At 43.1% G+C, this 27,211-nt stretch overlaps 1 protein-coding gene across 2 annotated transcripts in view; it reads right to left on the bottom strand.

Annotated features, from left to right (window-relative positions):
• The window catches only part of UNC5C (unc-5 netrin receptor C), a 248,473-nt gene that overhangs the window by 46,872 nt on the left and 174,390 nt on the right, over nucleotides 1–27,211 (bottom strand). For both annotated transcript variants that reach the window (XM_040065350.2, XM_040065349.2), the window contains exons 3-5: nucleotides 26,417–26,560; nucleotides 13,082–13,185; nucleotides 1,931–2,111 (exon numbers count right to left, since the gene is read on the bottom strand). In XM_040065350.2, coding sequence (XP_039921284.1) covers nucleotides 1,931–2,111; nucleotides 13,082–13,185; nucleotides 26,417–26,560 — 429 coding nt within the window. The remainder of the gene's footprint in view (nucleotides 1–1,930; nucleotides 2,112–13,081; nucleotides 13,186–26,416; nucleotides 26,561–27,211) is intronic.

Genomic DNA, 27,211 nt, shown 5'->3' with positions numbered 1-27,211 from the left:
AGAAACAGCACTGAACAGGCACGAACCCATGTCTCCAACACACCAGAAGTCATGGCACAAGCTGAAGAAATGCTGATGCTGAATGAAAAACACCACTTGATGACTATTAGGGTTGGCAGGTGACCTGCCTTATCCTGAAAACCAACCTGGCCCAGCCTTAAGCGCCTGGTGGAGTGTGTATGACCTAAATCCCTGCAGGTCCAGGGAGCTCTGGCAGCCAGAAGCCTGTGCTCTGAAAGCTGCACTGTTTTCCAGAGGGAGATCACCTGCACTCACGCCCAGATGCATCCATCACCTGTGCACACAAGAAACTAAGAGCCCCCATGCTTTCATTAGATAGCGAGAATTTTCTTTTCCTTTCTTTCAACTTGTCATGACTTCTGGACATCAGGACAACTTCACTCACCCCTCTGTGGACATAGCTGGTGCATATATAAATGTGCCAGCACTTCCTTGAGCTGTTCAGAATGAGCTAACACTAAATGCATTTCTTTCTGTTGTTCTTTCTTGGGAAGATATTTATCTCTGGGAATTTATTTATGCTGACTCTCCTCTTCACCCACAACAGTTTCTGGGAGAGATGGAGGGATGAAGAGGGAGTTGTGCTGCTCTACATAATAATGTCATTGTCAGGTATGGGTAATAACATATTAACTGCTTGGATTCCCTAAACCCAAATGTTTGCAATATGACACAACCCTTAAGCAACTCTGGCAGCAAAACCCATAAAAATGCCTGCTCCCTACGTCTCCTGAATTCACTTTTGAAAAAAAATCTGTATGTGTATGAGGAAGGGTTGTAGTAAGCCTACATCTTTATATTTCTGCATTCATCTCGGTTACAAAACATGGTGCTCTTGCATGGTCCGTCCCTCAATATCAAAAGCACTGCTAATCAACTCAATTCAGTCAGTTTTCTATAAAAACTGAAGTAAAAAGCCCTCATTGTAACTTCGGAGAAGCAACTGCTCACAATTAAATCTAACTGCTACCCTGAATATGAAATGAATATTAGGGATAATCATAGGGATTTTTTCCTACTTGTCTATCCTATAATTAAGCTGATTGTAAGAAACACCAGTTCAGTCAGCTGGCACATAATCAGAGCAGGTTTTGTTCTGGTGGATACCCCCACCTGGAAAGCATTTGGGGAAGTAACTGCAGGGGCAAGGGCTTGGACTGGTGAGGTAGAGCTGCAGCACAACACAGGCTGGAAGGGACCCTAGGAGGGAATCCCACCATTTTCCAGCTAAAGCACGGCCAGTCATATCAGACTGTGGATGCTAACACAGATTAATGCTATCCCATGCTTTATATTTCCCTGATGTTTAGTTTTAAGTTAGGCCGTGTGCCTATGAACTGCAGTCTCAGAATGCTTTCCTTCTTTGCTCTTGATGTCAGGGTGCATTTTGGAAATAGGCACCAAAAAAGAAGCTTATTTAAAGAGATATAAGAAGATGTTGGATTCTGATGAGCTCTGACACTCTCACCAGTCACTGGAAGCACAAACTCTCTATCAGTTTCACTCTTATTTCTGAAAAGGGTCACTAAGAACATGAACTGTGCTGGTTGTAAGCCATGCCATGTAAGACACTCCTGCTGGAGGATGTGCCCTGGTGGCTCCTTGCTGTATGCAGCTAGTGTGTGTTACAGCAAGGGGAACAGCTGCCTTCTCTCCGGTGAGGCTGTTCGTGTAGGGGGCTGTTTGTCCTTTAACACCATTGCCTGTCACCAACAAGACAAGCCACCAGACTTCTGAGGGATTTCAGCAGTGCCTGTTTGTGGCACAAGTCACCAGGCAGCACAGGCAGCCCAGCCCGGGCATTGACTGCAGCCAGAGCTGCCCAGGGGCATTGTGCATCCCCCTCCTGCCCCACCTCCTGCTCTGGGTGCGTGTCCATCCACGTGCAACCGCACAAGGCACCACCTACCATAGACTATCACAGTCGCTGTGGTGCTTTTCCTTTTGGCCACAATGTTTTTTGCAACACAGGTGTAATTGGCGGTGTCAGAAAGCCGGGCTTGCTTGATGATCAGGTTGTGATCGATGGTGATGTAAAAGTTTCGGTCTTCCACGGGATCAATCACCTCTTCATTCTTCAGCCACTCCACCTGCGGGTTTCAAAGAGCCAGAGGGGAGGCAGTGAGTCAGCACCAAGTCACACCAATATGGACAGACACAGTATCTGTGATTATGTTGCTCATCCCAGAAAACACTATGAACCAAGGCACGTGACAAAGGACTCACCTGACGAACACCTCCAACTGAAACAAAACACCGGGGCAGAAAACCAGGAGAATACTCTGCATGCCTACCCTTTCCTTCAGGTCCCCTCCTGCCCCACCCATCCACACAACAGCTGTCTTGCCTTGCCTTGAAAACATCAATTTTCAAAATCTGCCAGGTACTGTACAGTGGATCCGTGCTTTCAGAATGGAAGCAAGGCAAAAGGAAAGTGTGATACCTTAGGAGCATGTCTGCAAACAGAAAATCCTCCTACAACATCAGAAACCCTAAATCAGCACAGATCTCACCCACTGTTTTCTGTATCTCGCCTAACTAGGCAGTTAATAATGCAGTAACCTCGTAGGTACCTGGCCTGGGTCTGAAACCATGAGGCTCTATACTGGAGCAGGTAGCACTAACAAATCACAAACCCCAATAATTTTAAGTACACTTGCACTCACATGCACAAAGTCTGGCTTCAGTGAGAATGAAACAAAATAGAATCAGTTACCAAGGAAATAGGAAATCACGAGGACATCAGTGCTTATTTTTCCTCTTTATTTGTCTAAGCTATATTTTACTTTAATAAAGCATGATTTCCTTGGTTGCACAGAAAAATATTTTCATATGAGATTTTTAATCTAGACAATATTCTCTTTATTGCCTTCCTAAGAAAGCACCCTGTTATATCCCAGCTGACTGCTGTGAGCCACTCTAATGTAATTTGGCTGCAAATCTAGTAGCTCATTTTCATTTGAACTGAGTACGCTGAAGGACAGGACTGGGGCCCTGGATGGATCAAAGCTGGGCCTTTCACGTCACCGGATCACTTCAGCCTGCGCCCAGGATTTAATTAAAAGAAGAAAAACATAACCACAATCAACCCACCAGACTTGTGAGGTGCTAGCAGCCAAGTCCTTCCCTCACAAACACCACTTTTCTAAAGACATTTGAGGAACCACCCAAGTACTGACATACCCCAAAAGCTGCCCAAGACAGCTGTACAGACTTCCCCAAACCACGGTGAGAAAAAACACTGACTTCTCCTGGTGTTCAACACAGAGGGCTCAATTCACCCCCAGACAAAGGCAGTCAATGCTGCAAGACCAGTGCTGGCAGATGTGGGCTCGGATTATAGGTGCCCACCACTCACCGCCCACCTATAGCCCTGCCATAAGCAGCTCCATCTCCTCTACTCCAGTTTGGGTGGAGGCACTTCAGGTATGAGCTGCTTCCAAAGATTTACACCTTTAGTGAACGTAGAGCCACTGCTCCAAAGCAGGTTTGGTTTAAACCCCTCTCTTTCACAGCAGATGGGATGTGGGATGTGGCAGCCTCACAGCTGTTGATGCTGCAGAGCCTAAAGACAGTGGTGTAACAAGGGCTCTGGAAATGGATAGGTGTGTCTGCAAGCAACAGGGGAGGAAGAAAAAAACATAAAGCTTTGGAGGCTGTATTTCTGTCACCACCACAATCATGTCTCACCATGGAAGACACAAGCTCTTAGTCAATAATCTGTTATTCCCTGACAGAACAACTAAACTTGTTTTTCTGCCTTTCTTGAATCCTAACAGGTTTCAGGTATAATCAAGACAGACAGATCCCTGCTCAGTCAATGGCAATATTTAGCTCCCTCCTGACCTGCAGGCTGAGTCTGCACGAATTCTAGACTGAAAAACAAGCCAGAAGCTAATCTCCATCAGTGGTATGCTGCCTCTCACACAAAACCCATGTATTTCTTTGGTTTTAATGTTGCTATTTATTTCTGAGATAGTTATGCCAGGGCTGTAAAAGATGCTACAGACACTACCAGAACTGTGTACATCCCATTTTCAAATCTGTTTGCACTCTTCCTCTGCTTTGCACATTGAGGACATTGGGACACCAGTAAGGATGGGACTAGAGTCTACATTGTCTAAGGCTCGGTTTAAAATACTTCTGGTATGCCCACCCAACAATATACTCTAGCAGCCGTTGGCACCCTCAAGGCTCCATGCCCAAGCACGTGGTTCTCTTTTCTACTACTCTGCAACATTTTCTCTCTCTGCAAATATGCACATACACATTCAATCTGAGTCTCAAATGAGTAGACAAAATTAAAGCTGTAAGCATTGAATTCCCTGTCCTCCCTGCAAAACCACCAAAGATAATATGAAAAGAGAAGTTGCCAATACAAAAAAACCCCAAACCACCCCCCCCCCCCCAAAAAAAAAAAAACAACCCAACCAACCAACCAAAAACAAACAATCAAAAACCAAAGCAGCTCTGTATAATTCAGTATATTGCTTCTGGCTCTACACCAAAGCTCTTAGGGAAAAGATCCTTTTCACCTAAAGTCTCACAGAATTTGCTAACAGTAAAAGTTTGAAGAACAGGATATCTTTTTTTTTTTTTTCTGCCAGTACACCAGTACTTAGTGTGCATGTCTAAATGCCATCTCTTTTACAAAGTATCTGTTTAATATATCTAATTCAGTCTTCTGGCATCCAGGTTTTTACGGTGCCTGCTAACGTTGCAAACTTTAATGTCAAGTTTGAAGGAAGGAACTGATGGATGATTTGACAAGCAGTGGGAGTCTCCTTTCACACATATTTTAGCCATCAGGAGAGCAACACAAAAAAGAGAACATCCCTCTGGTGGCTGTGTTTTCTCCCTCAGTCCTTGCAGAAATGGGGACTAATTAAACACTCTACAGTAAGTGAGACTGTTGTTGATACATATTTTCAATTACTGTTGGACCCATTTTTTATGGTGTAGGTTACTGCAGTGCTCAGCGCTTCCAAACCTCAGGTTTGTTGTTTTTTGTGTTGTTGTGGTTGTTTGTTTTTTTTTTGTTTGTTTTTTTTGTGGGTGGGTTTTTTTTTTGGGGGGGGGGGGTTTGGTTTGGTTTTTTTGTTTTTTTTTGGTAACCAGAGCAGGTGGGAATAGGACTGTTCTGTCACGTAAGTAGGAAGAGATCAGGTGTCAAATACAGAAGAGAAGCAAGCAGAATGAGACAGTGTGATTTATGAGTGACAAGTATGCAAACTGTTATCACAGAAGTTAAAAGCAACAATCTCCTTTTATGCCGTGTCAGTCTCCAAGGTGCAGCCCCCTTGCTGAAGTAGACTGTTAATCCAGTCAGTGCAGAAACATATCCTGAATTTAATTCTGCAGCCTGAATAGCAGTTACTGGCAGCTAAGGCACTAGACACTTCTGTGCCAGAGACCTGTACTCCTGCAGGCAAGAGGACAGACGAGCAGCAGGATATAAATGGGCATTTCAAAGTGCACAAAAGCCTGAGTTCAAGGTCATACCAAATCCTCATGCCTCTATTTTTTCATCCCTCTGGAGATGTTCTAGAGTAGATGTTTGCTTTTGCCTAAATATTAAGGATGCATATTTACTGGCTATAATCAGAACAATTCTTGAACATGTACCTAGCTCTGTGTATTCAATTAAATCAGGCACATCCCTCCAGCTGTTATTGATAAATGTACTGATGGTCATGCATATATGGAGAAAAAGCATGAGATCACTTTTTTCCTTATCATAACAGCAATCATTTAATTGGCAAAAATTATGCCATGAAGGATGGGGTAAATGTACCCTCCGGGGGACAACAGCTACTGAAAATTACAATTACAACAACATAAATGTTTTTTTATCATATACCAAACCCCTAGAACAAAGCAAGCACAAAACCCCTTTTTTCTTGTTAGTTTTCTACACAAGAAGGTATTTTTGTTATATGTTTGCAAACTGACTAGCAAGAGAAGGACACTCAGTTGAGGCGTGAGAGTGATGAACAAAAACCTGACCAACAGAATCTGCCGATGCTGAGAAGCTGGAGCACACCTGGAGCCAGCTGCCTTTTGGTCAGAGCTCTTTAGCGCTCTGGATGCAACTTGCAGTTCCATGAGGCACACGAATCCTGCCAGCTGCACTGGAGCTGCACATCCAGGGCTGCTAATGGGCTGGCAAGCGAGCCTGAGCATGAGACTGAGCTGTCCCTGTGGCCACGGGGGAAGACACAATCCAAGGTGTCTGTAATTTAGAACAACATACCTTCTAGTGTCTTTTCTGTCATCCTGCTCCCTGGTGAGAGACAGATGTGTTGTCTCTAATCATTCACTGATTGGTATCGGGAGATACATTAACATAATTGGCACATTTGTTCTAATTAACAGAAGGAACCTGCCACATGCCACCCAACCAAAAAAAAGTGAGGCCATCAGCAAGAACAGAAAACTGTGATAACCACCTCAGCTCTACCTGGGAGCTGCCACAGGGTGTTTCCAGAAGCACCACACACAGACACTGAGACTTGCAAAGCCAGGCCAGGCTTCTGTGCAGACTAAATGAACACAGGGAACATAAATCACACAGGCGATTACACACGCAGGAAAACCTATTACAGAAGCTAATTGCTGATACAAATTTAGCCATACCAAGTTACCAGCATTCCTAGGCACTTAAATCTCTTGGTACACTTGCGTATGCGTGACTGTTTTAGAAACTGGTAGAGCAGAAACACATCTGCTCTGAAAGACACACGAGGATGGAAAAGGAATATGATCTCATTTAGATGCTGCCCTCTTGATCATAAGAGCTGTTCCCTACATGTCTGGCAACCTCAAGAGCTAAGTCAGCCGGGTCTGAGTTCTGGATCCCAGCTGCTCATTGCCTTCTCTGCACCAACCTGCCCTAGAGTCATCTTCAGAGCCAGGAGCACCTGCTGAAACCAGCAAGTCTTCTACCCTCCAGACACAGGCAAAGCCCGCCAGCGCAATTTTCCACAAGAAAAAAGATGCAAACATCTGGGAGCAGCAAGAGGCTTGCCTTGATGAAAGGCAATTTGTAATTTTGGGAGGCGAGAACATCGTACCCGTGCCTTCCCCATGCCTGGTTGACACAGCAGGGTTGCTTTCCATCTGGTTCCCCATCCATGCTGGATTGTGGCTGGTGTTCTCTGCAGCTGTGCCAACTGCTCCCAGTGGCACTGCTCGCCTTGCAGCGGTCCCTGCTGAGCTGGCATCACCTCCTATAGCCACAGGGAAACCTCAGCAACCTGATTTCACCTGGATTGTAACACACACACATTCCAGTAATAAAGCATTTGTGAAAGTAACTAACTACTGTTTTGGACACAGTATGAGATGTCTAAGTGAGACTGAGAAAACTCCAGCAGTTTTCATATGAGCCAGCAACAATTTTAGGTATCTTGAGACTTGAGTGTCTCTTTGAAGAATGTTATTTGATTTTGGATCTGGTTTCATCCCAGCAACTGTCTGCAGAAGAGGATGTTGCCTTCTATGCACAATTTACTGGAAAGATATTCCATACACATTTAAGATTGAAAATAAAAGGAAAAAGAAGTGATCTCCAAAGTGACTGAAATTACAGCTATAAGAGACTGCAAAACATAATGAGAATGAAACAGCAAATGCAAACCACCATGGTGTTTTGTTCAGTTGTTCTTACTGTGTTTCTGCTGCCAATAAGGAGAATTGTTGCTCCTGCTGTGGAAACGCTTCCTTAATTACACATATATCCAGCTTTCTGCTGGCAGGGTATATGTACAGATGCTGGATGTCTCCAGCCCCATTACAGCTGTGCTTTATGCACAACAGGGAAGTTAAGACTCAGAATAAACTTCTGAAGTGTACTGGTAGCAGCAGATGGAGAACTTTATTCCACAGAGTCTCAAATTCAAACATGGATCATGGCATTATTAAATGAAAAGCAAACCATCTGCTATGTGGCCATCAGAAGCTGCTGCTTTTCCCACCTAAGAGAGGAGCTTGAACTGGAGGCCCATAGCTCACATGTTGACTGGCACTTTTGGCACCACGTGGGCATGTGGACAGGCAGGTTGTGTTAGCTACAGCAGAATCCCAGAGCTGCTTTTGTCACAGAAAGCCAGCTGTAGAGAAGAGGATAAGCTAGCAGGGTTCATGTCAGTGCTCTTGTAGAAAATCTCCCATTATAATATTTCATAGAGCAACTAGAAGTCTGACTGTTCTCCACAGATCATCCTTGCCTGAACTGAACCATACAGCAGCTGGATTCACTTTGGAGCATGCTCTGCCCTCACTTCCATTGGCATCAGTGGAACTGCAACAGAAAGGAGAAGTACAGGGGTAGGTCCCATAGGAAAGTCAGGTCTCAAAAAAAGCAGTTCGGCAAAAAGACCTGAATTCTTTGGCATGGGTTTCTGCATTGTGGAAATGAACTGGTAGGAAATGTAAAAACAAGGTTGTCTAATAATCTAGTAGTCAGTGTACTTCTCAGGAAAGCACAAATCCAAATGCAAACCTGTCCTTCAAGCAGGAGGTTGTATCCTGTGTCTCACGCTTTGCAAGAGTGACTCGACCACCCACCAGTAGGCTGGGGGGTGAAATGTATGTTAAAGGGACAGAAATGTAGGGGAACAGGTGCTGACAACTGCAGGGTGCTTTATCCTGTACTTTTGGAGGACAGGCCTGCATGGCCAGACCTTACTCAATGACTCCCCAAAGCAAAGGAAGAGCAGCCCTCATTTATTTTGGGCTGTGCTCCTTTACACAAACCTGTTTCCCCCCCGACTCTTCCTCTCACTGACACCCAAAGGCAGTTCTGCTGTACGTCACAAGGCACCACAAAGGACACTGCCACTTTTCAGCAATTAGCATTCGTGACCACAAACTCCTCCACTTGTCTCTCTTGGAGCTCACTTTCCTGCTATGGATATAAAACACTGTCTCAGTGACACCTGCATGGAAATGCACACACATGAACTCCCAGTTAAGGGGTAACTACTGCAAAACATAAGAGGCTCTCAGGATACAATGCAAAGAGCAGTCATATATAATAATCAATTAGATGGGGCTACCTATTTGGAGAAGTCGCTGGCTTCCACCAGCCTTTGCCTGGGCAAGAGCAGCTGAATAAAGTTTTTGTCACAGTCATCTTGACTTGGCAAAACACCCTCTTCTGCCTCTTGACTCAGTGATCCTTCTCCCCTTGCTCTAGTTCCTAATTAAATCCATGAATGTGGATAAATATCACATCCAGTTTTAAACCCAGCTGGGTCACCAAACTGTACACTACACTCTGTTCTGCAATTAAATTACTCTGTGAAACACCTCAATTGAAATTAAAGAAGCAATTACCCCCCTGTTAAAGGCACCACAAATCACACATTTCAATGCAAAAGTTCATCTGGCAGCTTATGGCGTATTAACCAATCTTACATCTCATTTGTGTTTTGATCTATAACCTACCCAAATGAGCTAATTTGATGTGACTCAGTGTCTCTAACAATATTTTATCATGTGCAATACGATGCCGACTTCTTTCAAAGAACAAGTTAAATGAGCTAAGGGGTTAATTGCTAACAACTCAGCCATTACTGTTGGAGCGTCACAGAATGGGATCCTTCCTGCCTTCTCAGGTTAGGTTTAGAAAATCACACACAGAGAGCAGAGTGGAATTGAAATGGATGTTTCTGTTTGTGCTGGGGGCTGTAACTGTCTGATTTCCACAGAGCGTGAGGCTGGCGGGTCAGACTGCTGATCTCACCACCTTATCCTACTTCTCCCCACTGGGAAAAGCAGAAGGCAGAGAAGCACAGAGCTAGGGCAGGGTGCTGTTTGTTTTTATGTCCACTCATTTTTCTTTTTTTTCTTTTTTTCACAGCGGGAATATGTGAGTTTGCCCCTTCCCCCCTCAGCTACAAGTGGAAACCTCAGTGTAACTGCACCTGTGCTGGTCCTTCTGCTGCTTGCCTGGGCTGTGCACTGGAACAGCCCAAACATTCACCTGGGTGGTTCTGAACCTGTAGGTGTGTTCAGCTTGATACTGGCTATAAACCTGGGAGTGGGGAGGGACGCCATGGTGCACCTGACACCCACGCTGGTCGGGGCAGGTGGGCAGGGGTGTATGATGGCAGAGAAGCTGATCTGGTTTTTCAAGAGACCATGGAAACCCCTGGTTCCTTACATTGTCCCAAGTGAACAAGGAGATGTACTTTGATTTGACCTCAGACCCTGAGGCTGGTGTATTTCAACACATCTGTTTGTATTTGGATTTTGGCTTTCTCTTTTTTTTTTTTCATAGTGCCCATGACCTGAGCCTGCTCTAATGCTTGTCATGTACTAGTGGATCTGAGAGACTCATAAGTGTTGCTTTAAAAGCTTTGCCTGCCCGTTTCTCTCTTTGTCCTTTTGCCCTCTGGAGAAACCCTATGTTGCTATGTGGTTCAGCTTTTCAGTACTCCTAAGATCTGCTCTAGCATTGATCCATAAGAGCTTGACACAGTTAATTGCAATTAAATATGCTGGGACTGATAAGACTGAATTCCCGAGACACCGAAAAGAAGACAGAATTTATCCCCGAGCATGCTTGTTCTCACCGCTTTGAAACACCAGGGAAAAAAGAAAACAAACTAAACAGAGAATGAAGGGGGAGAACAGAATCAAAGAGAAAAAGCCACTGAAAGATGTTGGGACTGCGGACTCCAGCACTGCACCACATTACACTGAGGGCGCATTTTGTGCAGTCTCACAGTGTAAGCCTCTCTTCATCTTTTTTTGGTGTTAAATCCAGTGGTTCCTTCAGAAGCCAGTAAGTAAAAAAAACCCAAAAAACCTACAAACAAACAAACAAACAAACAAACAAACCCTAAACAAAACACAGTTTGCAGAGTATGAAGAATCTAAACACACGCTCACCAAAGCACCTGGAAATGCTGCTCACAGGTGCAGCGTATGCATTACCATACCCGGAATCAAAGCAGTGCTTCAACAAAATGGAAAACAGCCTCAGTCTGCTGCCTGCTTTCTCCCAAGCCCTTCTTATAGTTACCTGCACCATCATATCAGAAACTTCTCCGAACAAATAAATGAAGACTTAAACAAAGAACTCATTCATCTTTAAATTAAAATAATCATGTAATCCTTAAACCCACCAAGTTACCTTTCATCTTTCCTTTTTTTTCCCCTTAAATTTATCTTACTAGCTTCAGCAAGTGGCTGTAATAAAGTGTCACATTAAGGTATTCATATTCATTAGTGTTCAGGTCTTTGTTCTTTTAATAGTGTTGGAAAGAATCTACAAAGAGGCTGTATTAGGCGGCTGTCCAATCGGGGTGTTTGATCTCTTTCTGACTTCAAAAGTCAGAAGAGGAAAAAAAACCACATTGAGAACAGCTCTTTTGAATGTCAGATAGGGAGTATAAGATTTCTGAGCCTGCCAAGTGTTAATTGGTGTCTGCCCTGACCATGGTACAAATAAGATTCAGAGTCAGTCAATGCACCATCATGAAGAGCTATTGACAGAGTGAGCAGGATACTGGAAGGCAGGAAAAAGCACAACTGTTATGGCAGCAGCTCACAGAGGATTTTTTCAGAGATCACTTTCCACAAATCACATTAAATTATGCAGTTTGGGTCTCAGCCACACGATGGGATATAACAGACCTTTCTGAGGGAACAATCGGCCTGGCTGCTGAAATTCCAGTGGTGCTTGTAACACTGCATAAAAACGAACTACCTGTCAGCGTTAATCTCTGTTTCTAGCAAAGGTAATGAAGCTCCCCCGTACTACCCTGCACTGCCTGAACAACATATCCCACTGCAAAAACTCCTGTCATGGTACAACAAGAAGTTGATTTGATGCAAAGAAACATCAGAAAGGAAAATAAAAACCTGCTGCTAAGTTCCTGACGAAACCCAACTGATTAATATTACAGCTGTCAGCAAGCTGGCTCGGCAGACCTAAACACTCTTTGCAGTTTTGGAGATCTTAATGGGGAAAGAAAACGGCCTACGGAACAAGAAAATGGGAAAAGTCTTCTGTGCTAATTATTCTTTCTGATGTTTGTGGACACGTTTCTGCAATTCTGATTAAAGCTAAACTTGGGTTAGATGGGGAGGTAGCACTTTAAGCTTCATCTCCTGAGAAATCAGCCATCAGCACTGAATGACAACCACTTTGCTACTTAGCCACCACAGTCTGACTTATCCTAATGCAAATTGGCAACAGTTTCCTCCGTGCGTGGTAGAGGAAAACTGAAGAGAATTCAGATAGGGGAATTACCGTCATTAGCAATCATTTTTTCTCTTAACAGCCACAGTGGATTTAGGATTTCAGGGCCCTCCCTGTGACTCAGGGAAGCCCCTTCCCTGAGCTGCAAGTCTGAAGCTGGAGGCACCGCTGCACTTAGGGAAGCTGCTGCTCACTGCTGTTGTCAGGCACAGATTCTGCTGAATGGCAGGCTGGCTCCTGCAGGGGGGAAGGCTACCCACTCTGGGTTTGCTTAAAAGCCGGTAGGAAAAACAGCTAAGGCCCTGAAGATGGCTTATTAGGCAAATACATCCTCTACTCTCCCAAACCTCGTGCTGCTTTACCTGGGAGCCGGTACTGTATCATGGTGCATCCTCTCATGCAGAGTTGGCAGGGTGGCGCATACACCTGAGTGAAATATAGTCTGGCAAACTTTGAAAGGTGTCCCTCAGAATAAGTGAGGTGCTTTTGTTGTTGTTGTTGTTGTTGTTTTGTTTGTTTGTTTGTTTTTCTTTAAAACCAAAAGGAAAGATAGCAGGCTGGTATTAATATTTTCCCCCAGCCACGTGTTCTCTGGATGCCAGATAGAGTCGCGATTTTTCAAAGGGAAGAAAAAACTGAAACCAAACCACCTGCAGCTCTGCCCAGCACGGCACCACAACCCAAAGCCATTAATCAGGTCTCAATCAATCTTGTCCATGAGCAGCAGTCAGTCAGCTCTCCATTAGCACCCATTCATCATGCCCTGCTGCAAGTCACTGCACCATTAGCCACCCATCAGGTCTTACTTAGGATGTCCCAGTGCCAGATACTGCTGCTGTTGCTCACCTCAGCTACTGGGATGCCTTCAGGGGGACGGCACTGGAGCAGGACCTCTTGCTCCAGGGACACTTCTTTCCCTAAGGGCTCCTGCTCGAAAGTTTTCCGGAGATCTATGAAGGGAGAAGAAAAAAAATCATTAACATTGTTATCAGCTGGTCATTTAAATTACATTTGATTGCCACACTGGATAAATGCAAGAGACAAAGAAAACAGCAGTTCTGCTTGCTGTAAAACAAAGCATTAAAAAAGTCTGGGTCACGTTTTCACTTCATTCAAACATTAAGCAAAGATTTCATAGTGGATTTATTACTTATGTTGTGGTACAGCATGAGAACCCAGTGAGCAAACAAGCCTTCCTGTGGGAGGTAATGTCCAGACATTCAGAACTGGACACAAAGTGAAACAAGTCCCTTCCTCGATAATTTATGTTGGGTAAACTATACCAGTGACGTACTAAAGAGAGTGATGGAAAAGTAAAGAAATCTGTAAAACTACAGCACATAAACTGAGTTGCCTTAAACTCATAGATGAAAGCGCTCATGCTGTGATTTAATGTACTTTTAGCTCATAAGCATTAACTTCACAGCTTTAGCTAATTTGTCTACACCTCATCATTATCCCTATAGCACCAAGTTATTATTGTTATTAATAATAATAATGTAGTAATAATAATGATAATAATAATAAGTCCCTTTAAGGAGTTGAACCATGTTTGGACCCCTCCACAGCACCACAGAAATGTGGCAGACTGACAGGGCATCAAATGCACCTGCAAAGATCAGACCAGCTCATTGTACTGGACAGCTGTAAAGTCTGACTTTTTTGTACTCTTCTGTAATGTCTTTGCACTGATGGAAAAAGGGCTTGAGAAGTTCCCTCCCTATCACTGTGTCCGTGTTTCGGCCATGGACTGGCATTCTCTCCACCGTGCCAGGGAGGACCTGGCTTTGGAGAACTGAGCATTCAGCCCCTGTAGCCACTGGGGATATTTCTCCCTGCTGCCGGGTCCCTCTGCAAATGGATGAGAAACCATGCTCAAAGTTACATCAAAGAGTTGGCCTGACTTCAAAAACTTTACAACCCAGTTATTTTTGTTTTACTTCTTGTTCTGAAGTCAAACCATTTCTGAACATCAGCTCATGGTGAGGTCGCACAAATACTCGTGTCATAATGGCAACAACACACAGTCACATGGGAACAACTTAAAAGCCAGATATTTCATATTTTGCAGCCATAACCTATGACTGGGCTGGAAAACAGATCACTGAATTGAACTTGCTTACAAATAAACCACACTATCAGTTATTTTTCTTGTAGATTACCTCAAAGACCTGATTAAGAGCTGAACCACAAGGAACCGCATCAGGGCTACCAAAGGGCAAAACCTGCGGCAGGCAAATGCAGAGATGGAAAAGGAGATGGGGTGGCTGCAACCAAAATCAGCTCCTCTGATATCCTGAAACTTTGAATAGCATAAGACCTCTATCTCTTGCCCTGTATTGGGAAAATATGATTGTTCAACTACCTGGAATTAAGTATCAGTTCAATAGCACCATGAAAAAGCTTTGTCGTAGCTGGAGATGCTCATTTTAGCTTGATGCAGTGGCAAACTTCTGACATTCAAGCATTTCCCTGGTGAAACTGAGGCATCTCAGTCCTTCCTCATAGGCACGAGAGAAGCAGCCCCACACCTCACTGCTTTCCCACTAGCAGCATTCTTGCTCCCTCCAGCACACTGGACAGCGATACTGAAAGCCTCTCTGATGGGACAAGATTTATGGCCATTGTTTAAGGCACTGAATATAAGCTTTAGTGCATCCTACAGCAGCAGTGTAAGAAATTGCTGTCTCCAGCTCTCTGCTTGATTGGGATCACCATCTGTCAAAAGCAAGCACATGCCAGTGCCACTACCTCACTACAAACCTCACTATTCCAACCTTAGCTGTTGCTGAAGGGGGCTTTACCCTATAACACAGGATAACAGGGCAAAGAGGAGCAGCAAAAATCTGGACATGAACGTTTCTTAGTATGACATGCCAAGTTCCATCAGGCTGTGCCCGTCAGCATCCCTGTCACCCTGGAGTTATTCCAAGCCAGTGAGGCTCATTCATGTGACAGCAACCACAGCAAGTCTCTGATGTCTGCACAGAGCTCCCAAAACACTGGCAGCACCAGCAGCTGCATTCCACCCTCTCTGACAGGCTACCCAGCGAGCATTTGGGTTCTACGGCTCCATTTGAGTAAACCCTAAACCCTCCAGGTGCCCATGGGTGGGAGTCATTCCAAGGGCAAAATGCTGAGTTTTGGCTTGCTGCAGTTCTGCATGTTAAACATGGAAATGAACAGCTCTTTCAGGAGCTGGTAGGTTTCTTGGGAAGTTTCATTCCTCTTTGGGCTCAGGCTCCTCACCCATCTTGTGGGCTTGATAGGTATCCTGGGCACATAATGCCAGGATAATGCAGATTGCTTTAAATTGGAAAACAGCTGGGGTTATATTGCCAGCAGTACCCATAGGATCATACTATTGCTAGTTCCACAGGTATCTTCAGAAGAAAAGGATTACCTCTACATCAGGTACACCTTCGTGCATTTAGGTACATACACGTGCACAGCGCAGAAATTATTGTGCTCTAATATCATGGTTGAGGGAAAATGAGACAGTTACTGTGATAGTAATAGAAGCATATAAGCACAGTATTAAATAGCATATTAATAATAGCTTTCAGGTGTTCAGGCTAAAGACAGTAAAGGGAGATTAGATAATAATCTGAATATTTTTCTTGACATGTTGATTTACTGTCCTGCCTACCTTCCTGAAATATTTAACAGAGCTCTGGTTCTACACTGCCTCACGTGCACAATAATCACCTCTCCCATAAAGCACTTGCCTTTAAAAAAAAAATCACCAAGTTTTAGCGCATACAAAAGTAAATAGCGGTAATCTAGAAATGTGCAATAACAGTAAAATGTCCCCCTTTAGCCCCTTTGTCACCAACAGCTGGAACTGCTGGGTACGAAGAGCCCCTTTTCCCTGGGAACAGTTGCAGCGGCGCTGCCGCAGGTGAGATGAACTCGGTGGGACCCTGGTTCTCCTGGCTGCCCCCACCCACAGGGCCTTGCTGTGGGAGGATGCTCTAACGGCACCGTTGGGTTCAAGCATTTCAATGATCCACAAACTAAAAATACACTAAGTAGGGCCTTTGACATAATAGGCAGTAATGTTCTCAAAGGAGCCATTAGATACTATTGAGTAAATTATACTAATTTGGCAGGGGTGAATGTACATAATTGTGTATTTACAAGACCGGGAGCTCTTATATACTGTTGGTTCCCTCCCACGTATTCACAGCTTTATCCCACCGCCTCCCACAGCAGCTATGTCACCTGCAAAGGGCTCCAGATGGCAACAGTGCAGGGCACTTACGGTTAGTTGACCTAACCAAGAATAAGATTGGCTGTTGTGACCACACAAGGTGGGTTTTTAACTGATGAAGAAGTAGAGGGCCTGGACAAACATCTTCAACACCTGCTGTAACTATCATGAAACACCCTGCTTGGACAGCAGGGGGTTTTGAAATGACTGCTTTTTCTCTATGGCCCTTGCTATGATTTTTCTGGATAACAATGACATCCTCCTAATTCTTCAATCTTCACCTTCCTTTGCCATTTAACAATTATAGTCATCACGGAAACATCACACTGTCAGCTGGGAGTAGGCGAGCTAGCTAATGTACTGAGGGATTTTGGATCTCTCCCAAGCAGAGTATTTTCAATAGCACTTTTCAATTTCTCAAAGTGTCATTTAAGTTACAATTGCTTGTGAGTGAGGACAGAAGGGATTCATTTTCCCAGAGAATGGTAAGAGACTAATAAAATACATCCCAGTTAAAAAAGAGAAAAAGAAGCAGCTTTAACAATCTTCAGAAAATATGCCCAGAAAAGCAAATCAATAAAACATTTGATCCATTCTGTATCAGGACCTCTCTGTCTGTGAAGAGGCAGTGTGCTTTATTAGAGCCTCGGGTGGACAGCAGCCCTGTTACTGAGACGCTGAGAGAGCACCTGCCCTACCCTCACCTTCCATAGGGGGACAAGAGAGAAAGGCAGCTGTACTTTCTTTCCATTATTAGTTTGGTAATGTAGAATAGTCCTGTATTGCCAGTGTTACCAATATTCTCCCTCCCCTTATGCAGGTGATATTCCCAGTTGGAGAGAGCCAGGGTGGACAGTGGTGCTGAAGAGCCCATCTTGTCTTTGACCATCTCTGGCAAATCCCACCCAGCTGCAGGTGGGGATGTCACTGCCAGGCTCAGGTAACAGCCTGTACCCCCACAAGGCACTTCACCCCACCTCTACCTTCCCTTCAAGGCTGTCTTCATGAGAGAAACCAAAGGCAGCATTTCTGGTCTGCCACCCTGAGCCAGACTATTTTCCTTACTGAAGCATAGTCCTTAAATTCAGAGGGGGCTCTTGTGGCATATATTGCAGCATGTTTACAGCATACTTATGGTGAGACCTCTCTCCAAGACTCCTGAAATACTCCTGCACAACCCTCTCTGGTAAGGACATATGGCTGCCTAAGAGCTGCATGGAAATAAGAGAATTTTCATAAACACAAAACTGAAATAAAGTAATGGGAAACCGGTCTCTCAGGGTACACCATGTTGTTAACTTTACTTCTGAATTGCTTTTCGGACAAAGGAGCATTAGATCTAATTTTTGATGCACTGCTAAATTACTTCATTATATGTTTAATGCATTTTTATCTTACAAAACACTCAGAAGCTGAATTTTTGCCTGACAAAGGTAATAGATTATACAGGAAGTCATGACGTTTCCCCACTTCCTTTTCTACCTGTCAGCTTCCAAGAAAGAGCGAAGAACTACCCTATTATTTCTTTTTAATGAAATAAATTTTATCTCTTTGTTGTTCAGGGTTTTACTGTGATGCGTGGGTGGGTAAAACTATAAGGATATCTTTTATCATTTCTGAGAAATGTGATAAGAGGCAGACCAGGCGCTTCAACGTGGTGCTAATGCAGGGGTGACTAATGAATGAGCATGAAAAACGGACACTTGTCAGCCAGGAATTAGATGCAAACCAGACGAACAGAACAAGGCAGCATTACTGTCAGGGAAAGATGGATTTCTGCCCTTGGTAGACCTTTAAGACTCTCTTCTCCTTCTAGTAACTCCAACATCAACTTTCCTCCTATAACAAACAATATAAAATATGAGCAAGCTTTAAGAGCACAAAAAGAAAAAAACTCACTTTTTTTTTTTTTTTTCTATACAACTACGGTCATTGAGAGAAACATGTTCAGTGTGTGCTTTCAGAGAAACAAGTGTTTAATAATGTGAAAAGATCTCCACAAAAAGCATTTACTTCCATACAGAAGATAGCTTGCTTTACATAGGTAAGTATATACAGCCATCCATATAAAACCAAACATGTCACAAGAAAAAAAAAATACAATTCAAACTCTAGAGAAAAAGTGAGTATGGCTTGCTATAATTGCTATAATTTTAGCCGTTATTAGAGGATTGGTATGCAATCTGTAACCAGGATTTCAACCCTACCTCCCTCCCTTGAGAGTGTTCTCAAGAGGCAAGGTTCAAGTCTATTTTAATTTCATCAGGTTTAATAATAACCCCCAAACAGAAAAACAATTGCAGGAAAAGAGTGGTAAAATGCCACTGTTCTACAAAGTGAAAGAGAAGCCACATGCTTGTGAAAACACATCTCAGTGCATTTATTCCCAGACTTGGGTGACTGATTCTTAGCTTGAGAATCATGACTACTATTGGAAAACTGGTCTCTTCCTCTTCCATCGCTTTCCACAACGTGGATAGAGTTGAGACACTTTTTGCTTCAAGAAAAGCCATTAGAGACTGAATTGCAAATCTAAATGTAAGAAACCCTGCCCTGTCAGGCATACTCTGGCCTTGCTTTTCTGTTCACAGCTGAGTCTATGACCTTTGTGTGGGGATCAATCGCACTGGTGGGTAAGCAATGGAAAGGTTAGGTACAAAAAACGTTTTTTTTCCCGTTTTGTTTTTGTGTGGTTCCTGTTCTGTGTTATTAATTAGATCAAACCAGATTTCCAGTGAGACAGCCACAGGAGGGCCATCAGTCTGTAACCCAGGGGATCCTTCTGCAACCTCTATCAATGGCTTTCTCTGAGTGTGGTGTCTTGCCCTGCAGAGTCCCCTGCTGCACGCTGGGCATTGATCAAAGCCTCCTGCCCTCCTCCAGAGCACTGCTGCTCATGGAATGGCACTGCAGTGGGACAGGGCTGTGCTCTCAGCTAGCCCATGCTTCTGCGGCTGGAGCTGAACGCTGTGGAAATAAGTCAACACCTCAAAACTCTGTCTCAAGGCTCAATACACAACTCTGTGCTACTCTGTCCTTTTTCTGGGGGGGCTGTTTCACTTCTGGCCAGTCCTGCAGACAAATCTTGCAGCACCACAAGGCTGACACAGCCACCTTCTCAGTCTGGAGAGGAACACCACAGAGGGTGGAACTTCCACATTTCTAAAGATGCCTGGCAGCTCATGGCTTGAGCTGAGCTTGTCTGTAGCCCTCTGGTGACCCAGGCAGTAAGGCTGACACCCCACATAGCCAGGAAGCAGCATGAGCTTCCACAGCTGAACAGCTGAGGGGGACTGCAGCAGCTTCTTGGAATGCCCAGCTTGTTTTGGGGATGCAGGCTGTTTTATTCACTGACCTGAGCTAGAGAAGGAGGTGAAGAACATCCTTCACCTGGAGGCTACAATCTGCAAGACACTCTGCATGAGCCCAGGACTTTCTCTCCTCTTTTATTTCCTTTGTATTTTCAGCCTAAACAAATGGGAGGTGCAGACTGGCCAGCCCTCATTCTGTCAATAGCATCTTCAAGCATCTGGGGATAACACGATACCCCGATGACTCTAGAGACTCACTGCTCACAGACCTGCGAGAAAACCATTTTCTCCCCTCCTCTCTTTAGCTCCAAGCTAATTCAGCCAGATGCTCGTAAGACTAAACAGTCTTTTGCAACACAGCTTCCTTGTGGGCTGTGCTTATAATTAAGAATGACCCACTCAACACATTTGGTATTGAAACAACTGTAAAAAATACAAGTAAACTTTGTCAAGAATACACTGAGCAGACGGGTTCCCAGGTGAACACCAATCACACTGTTCTCCTCCTTTTCTATTTTTGCTTGACAGCTCAATATTTTGTTGTAAGCTTAACCTGAAAACCAACTTATAAATTAATTCTATTCATTATTTTATTCGGTGATTGAAGATGGACTCCTAAATTCTTGTTTTTCAAATAAATCTAAATGCAATGTTCAAATGACCTAACCTCAACAGGTGACTTTTTACATGACAGATGTGCTAAAGGCACTAAAGAAAGACATTAGAAACACCAGGTGTACATTGAAATTCATATGTAGAATAGAATTTACAAGACACTGAAGGACTAAAACTGAAAACTCTTTATGTAGGTGGTGTTTCGTTGTTGCTCTTCTGATACGCTAACCTAACTCACACAGCAGTCTGATCACTACTCAAATAAAAGCAAAACTCTCTTAACTTCCTGTCTGGATCCTTCAGCACTAAGGCCCTAATCAGACTGTACTGAAAGATGATAATTTATTAGGCATGACAGTGTAGGTAGGATATTTGCAAAGCTCCTACAGTGGGATGGAATTAATGTAAATTCCGTAAAGGAGTTTCCTTTTGTTTTTTAAGCAATGCTGACATTGAATCCACCATAATTTATAGAGCCTTGGCTCTTCAGTACAATGCAATGTAATTTCTATTTATTACTTTTGCAACTGCATTCTTAAATTTGGGAATGATTTTGCCTGTTAACCTGTGAAGTGATATAGAAGGGTGCTTTTCAGGAGCACAGAGAGGTGGGTAGGACTGAATATGCTAAATGCACAGCTAAACCTCCCTGCTGCCCTTTCTGTAATCTGCTGTTCTTCAGTAATCTCAGCTCAAGACCACATGCCTCAGCCATCCCTTTATTAACTCCACGCAGCGGATATTGATTAGTAGCAATTTAAATGGCACACAAGGAAGGAATGAATTACGGTCCCATCTCTGCTAACTCTCGTGTGCACTTGCCAAAGTACACAAACCACGTTTTTATGATATTTTCTAATCCTGGATATCCTGGGTATACCTTCCCATTAAAATTTTCAATTGTTGACCTTCCTAGCTCCCTCTGCTTATCTCAACATCCACCCAACTTTGCTCCTACGGCAAAGGGCTCTAATGCTTTAGTGGCTGCAGAGCGTGTCCTCACAGCTCTGGTTGGATCAGGTATGTGAAGAGAGGGAAGAAAGGCACAGCAGCCCTGTGCCATGGAGCACGGGCCCCAGCACTAAAAGGTGAGATAAACAAGTATCAGTAAAGAATATGTGATTCTCATATCTGCTTTTTTGCATAACTACAACCCCTTTGTAAGCGTGGATAAAACATCAGATGAACCAATCTATTTTTCTGTACTCCATTTATCTTATCAGTATACAGAATCTGACATGCATATATTAACTGCATGCCTTTGAAAAAAAAAATGTCTGGGAGAATAAAAGCTTTCAGATAAGTACATGGGAAACTAGTATAAAATTATAAAAAAGATTAACAAGCACAGTTCCTTACTATATCAGGGCTTTTTAAAATCCTTTTTCTTGTTTTTTTAAATTCTGATTTTAAGATAATGAATAAAGGAAAAGAAAAAAAACTATTCACATCCATTACATCAAAAAAGATCAGGTAGTAGAAATTACAGAAACAGCTTCTATTTTCTCATAGGTGTTCAACAAATCCAAAACCTGGGAGCAGGTTTAGGGCTTGAATCTTTACTATATTTTTTCAAGGAGAGCATGGGTTAATATCATGCAGTCAGTGAAGGTACAGCAACACACCAAAGTGGTGCAAATGAAAAGTGAGGTAGCTCTATGCACAGGGGCTCAAAGCAATTTGTCTTAGCCACCCCTTTATTATCTGATCTAAAAATTAGGTCAAGTCCTGCAGCTATTGTTTAGTCTTTATCAGATGTATGCTCCAGTGGGTTTTACTCTACTTTTGGTTACACAGGCTCAGATCTCATTCATTGTTTTAACAGGAATTTTGCCCTGTTAGGTTTTATCTGCTCAATGACATCAGCTCTGTTACAGAAAATTCACATTAAAACTTTATATTCGGTTACATTTTTCACAGCCAAAGGTAAATCCTCCTTTTTTTCTCCCTCCACAACAGCAATTTTTTTTTATTTGAGCAGGAAAACTGTATCAAAACATGACTTCCAAGGGTCCTCATAGGATTTGCCTAAAATAAATCAGAAATGTGAGAGTAAATAGGAAATGTGTTTTAGCGCTTTCCTAGGCAAATATCTCAGAAAATTTATTCTATCTTTCCAGCCCCACCAAGATACATACGTTAGGTGTCACTACTTCGCTGGCTTCTGATATATCTAAAATGGCAAGGTGAAAATTAATCTCAACAAATCTGCTGGTTTAAGAGGATGAAATCCTCAGCTCTGCTCTCATGGGGAGACCAATGCCCCAGGATGAATTCCATGAAACAGGAAAAACACGCCTTTGCAGAAACAGCTTGCACAGAAGGGAGTGATTTCCCAGCATACTCATGGTCCAGGAGCACAACAGTGATTTGCTATTAAATGCCCCGAACACTTAGGGAAGCTGGAATGTTGTCATTAAACTCAGACTCTTTTCCTGTCTATACTGCCAGCATGGGCATCCTTTGAAAACCAGCAGCATCTTTAGTCCATATTTATAGATCACTCCTTTCCTGAATAAGTGAAGCTCTTGGCCAAAGCAATGTTGCAATTGATTTTCAGAGAGAACTTTCATTGACCAGGTTGTTATGTACTTTCTGACACATGCCTGACCCTGTATTAAACAAACACTAGCTGCTTTTCCAGGACGCACATTTTTCACACTTTCAAATTACTTTTCAGTTAATTCTATTACACGCTCAGTGAACAGTGATGCTGGGTGCTATTTTTCTGTTTGTTTGTTTTAATGGAGTGCAGCTCCAGCCCTTGAGAGGACACAATAATTCCAGAATAAGACCTAAGGGCATAAGGGAGAAAAGACAGAAAGAAGATAAGGAGAGAAGGAGAAGGAAATGAACAGGGAGAGGGAGAAAGAGGGAGAGAGAGATGGGGGGCAGAGAGAGAGGGAAAGAGGAGAAAAGCTTTTCCTAATGTGCTAGATATGGCTGTATCCGTCAAGATAAAATCACCAGGTTTGGGTATTAAGATAAATAATTCCACTTAAGCAGCTTACATGCTTCATTGGCCCCTCACCTCTCCTAAAGGTGTCAGTGCTCATTCTTGTGCCAATTAAAAGCAAAGGCTGCAGTGGTGACAAATAAGCGGCTACAGCTACAGACTGATGTGGAGAGATGGACACTCCTGTCCCTCTTAAGATTTGGACATCCTTGATTTCCTGGATTAATGCATAGAATCTACATTGTATTCCAGCCTCATGGTACACTGTGTAACCATCAGAATACTTAACCAGCTGTGTTGAGAGTTTATTATGACTCAACTACTGTATTGCCAGCGCAGATTCAGTTTTAAAGAAGTCAAAGTTGTGAATACAGATGAGTGTTGGAGTGACTGAGTTTAAAACAGTGGTCTCACAGAACAAATGACATCAGAAAGTAAGGCATATTCCCCACATCATCTTCCTGAGTTCCCAAAAAAGTAGGTTGGAGTTACCTGACAAATTTATAGAAATCTGTGCATGGACAGTTTTGCAAAGAATGTGCTTTTGCTGCTGGTTTAAAATCTGGAGATTGAAGGAATCATACTTCAACCCTTAATCCCAAGGAGTCTAATTGACTTGCCTGCGTCACAGCTGTCCAAGAAGCCCAAATTCAGGGATATGAGGTTAAAAAAACTTCAGTAAAATACAAAGCCACATTTGAGTTACAAGCCTCTAAAACTCCCTGATGTTTATTTAATTAGACTTTTCTGGGGAAAATAAAAAAGCCACCGAGACTCTGGAAAAATCACTGAACTGATTGTTCCCTTATTTCCAAAATATAGTAAGAAAAATAAACAAACTGTATTATGAACACCTAGGAAAAAATGCCAGTTGATATAAAATTACTTTCATTGACACATAATGATTATGTGTTATATAGAAATCAGGTGCACAGGTATGCCAGGACACAAAAGTTACTTAGCTATCAAGTAAAATACACTTAAGTGTATATAAAATACTTCCAAAGTGCGTTAATTTAATGGTCATTTGTGAAGGGCTACCTGGCAGGACATAAGAATCTATGGAATGAGTTAACTGCAGAGTCACAATCTAAAAAACCTGTTCAAACATTGCTAAGCCTCTCTGAAGTGCTCACTGCTTGGAAGAAAAAAAGAATTGAAATCACTCTCTTTTGTTTTAGTACAAGAAAGGAAAATCCTCAAAGTTTTGAAAAGCTTCCTGCGACGGGAAAGCAATATGCACACATGTAATGGCATTTCTGATTTTGCAGGAAGACTGTCTTGTACAATAATTTAAATTCCCCTTAGCCCAAGGGAAATTCTCTGAGGGCCGGCCTATACTTAGAAGTACAGGTCCCTATTTCCTATTTTACTTGGACTAAAAGCATTCAAAAATGAGTATTTAAATAGCACCTCTGAGATTTGTATCTGGATATTTACACAGAAGGTACCTTCTCTTTGAGGATTTAACCAAGAAGTAGTTCTTCAAGAACAGAAGGAGAATCAAGCCCTTAATGGGGAGTTATAATGACAGAAAGTCCTTCCTCTAATGTGTCTGTGAAAAGGTTTATATGGCTGGAAGAATTCTCTTATCCCATTATAAATTGTTAGGCACAGTGCAGGAAATAAAAGTATGCTGCAAATCCAGCTTCCAATGACCTTTTCTCACAAAACGTGTTTTTGCTGAGGTGAAAGCGGTGGAAGAAAGGCAATTCTAGATGATATATTTTGTTCCTATTATACAGAACAGTATTTCATCATGTGAAAGAGAAATAGGAGTCCCCTGTGTGACTACTCTATTACAAAGAAAAGCACCTCTTTGAAAATTAATGAACATTAAATATTTGTACAGTCAAATGAAGATCTGTTTTCAGGGAACTGGTTGCCCTGTGTTCTTGGGGTCTAAGCTGGGAATGGTTCCAAATAAATGCTGAGGCTAGTAGCCATGAATAACAATGATGAAATATCAGGGTTGAGATGACCACTTTCAAACTCATATTACCAATCTGATCACATGATATGTTAAACACACACTTTTTTCTTTGCTAAGGAACAGCAGCTCTATTATCTTATTGTGGTGATATATATTTTCAGCTCTACAGAAAAGAGCCTGGGTGTTCTGGTGGACACCACGCTGACAATAAGCCAGAAATATAGCAAGTGTTGGCAAATAAGGCTAATGATGTCCTGGGCTGTGTTAGAGAAAATGTGATCCTATCCCTCAATTCAGTCCTTGTGAGGTCCCATCTGGAGTGCTGAGATCAGTTCTGGGCTCCCAAGTACAAGAGACATGAACATACTGGAGGCAGTCCAACAAAAGGCCACAAAGATGACAGCAGCATCTCTTCTACAAGAAAAAGCCAAGAGACCTGGAACTGCCCATCCTGGAGAGAAGAAGGCTCAGTGGAATCCCATCCACGTGTATAAACATAAGATGGGAGAGTGCAACAAAGACACGGCCAGGCTCATTTCCGTGGAACCCAAAGATGGGACCAGGGGCAGTGTAAAGAAGATGAAACACAGAAAGTTCACTCTGAACATCAGGCAATGCTTTCTCATTGTGCGAGCAGTGGCATAGGTTGCCTAGAGAGGTGGCAGGATCTCCTTTGTTGGAGATATTCAAAAGGAATTTGGAGATGGTCATGTTGGAGATATTCAAAAGGAATTTGGAGATGGTCAGGGTAATTGTCTTTATTTGGCCCTGCCTGAGCCAAGAGTTGGCTTGGATGACCGCCAAAGGTATTTCCCAGACTCAGCCACTCTGTGGTTCTGTGAAAAGAACAGCTATCACCTCTTTCCATAGCTCGCCTTATTAAGGTTCCTACTCATTAGCTTCAGGCAATTTATTGGGACATAAAACTGCTGTACTCAATAAATACTGGTTTTGATGCCACACGTAGGAGAATGAGGTTTAGCTCTTGAGAATAAACTGAAACTCTCGCGACTATTTCTGAGGGCCTCAGTTTCCATATGCATAAAATACAGAAGCTAAGTTGTTGCAAACTAAACATCTCCCTGAAATGGCAGAGATTGCAGTTCTCCTCCCCCAAACACCACCAGCCCAAGCTGCACACCCAAGCACTCACATGCAATGCGGACGTAGGCTTTCCGGCTCTTGGTGGTGCCTGCGGAGCTCCAGGCAACGCACTGGCACCAGTAATCCTCCGGCCCGAAGAGCTCCTCCACTTGCTGCCGGGAAATCTCGATGCTGACCTCCCGGACAATCAGACCTGCCAGGGTGCAAGGAACACTGGTCAGTGCTGGGCTTACTGATGGACAGAAAATGAGTGCAGTTGCAAGAAATCTGCTTGCAAAGTTGCTGGGAGACCTTACAGCTCTCTACAAATATCTACTCAGCAACACAGACTGTCGTAAGGATGGGAAGGGAAAGAAACTCCCACTTTATCTGCATAATGAGAGATGTAGGTGACTGAAAAACTAATTGCTGAGATTTTGACTTTTATCACATACAGCATGTATTTTAGACAAATTGGAGGAACGGCACCTCAGCTAATATAGCTTGTACCACATCTCTAGGGCAATTTACATCAAGGGACATTGCAGACCAGTTTTATTTTGACATATCATAAAACCACGTAATCATTCGATTTATGTGATTGAATTCCTTAGCCCTTTTGTACTTAATCTCTTTTTGCTAGACAGACAGAGCACAGGGAGCAGTCCTCTTCACTGTGACACTGAGCTGCCCAGAAAAATGGATTTTAGGACTGCAGAAAACATCCTGATACTTTGTAATGATAAGCACATTTGCTGCAGTATGGTTACTGCAAGCTGCAAGACGGGCACTGCTACTGTCATATATGCTGCAGATAACTGGGATACTTTTTAAGGGATTTCATAACACAGTGAAACACAATTCA

This window comes from Hirundo rustica, chromosome 5 (assembly GCF_015227805.2).
Source record: "Hirundo rustica isolate bHirRus1 chromosome 5, bHirRus1.pri.v3, whole genome shotgun sequence".
NCBI classification, from domain to species: Eukaryota; Metazoa; Chordata; class Aves; order Passeriformes; family Hirundinidae; genus Hirundo; species Hirundo rustica.
The sequence above is the reverse complement of the archived record's forward strand: the minus strand, read 5'-3'. Positions and strand labels throughout refer to the sequence as shown.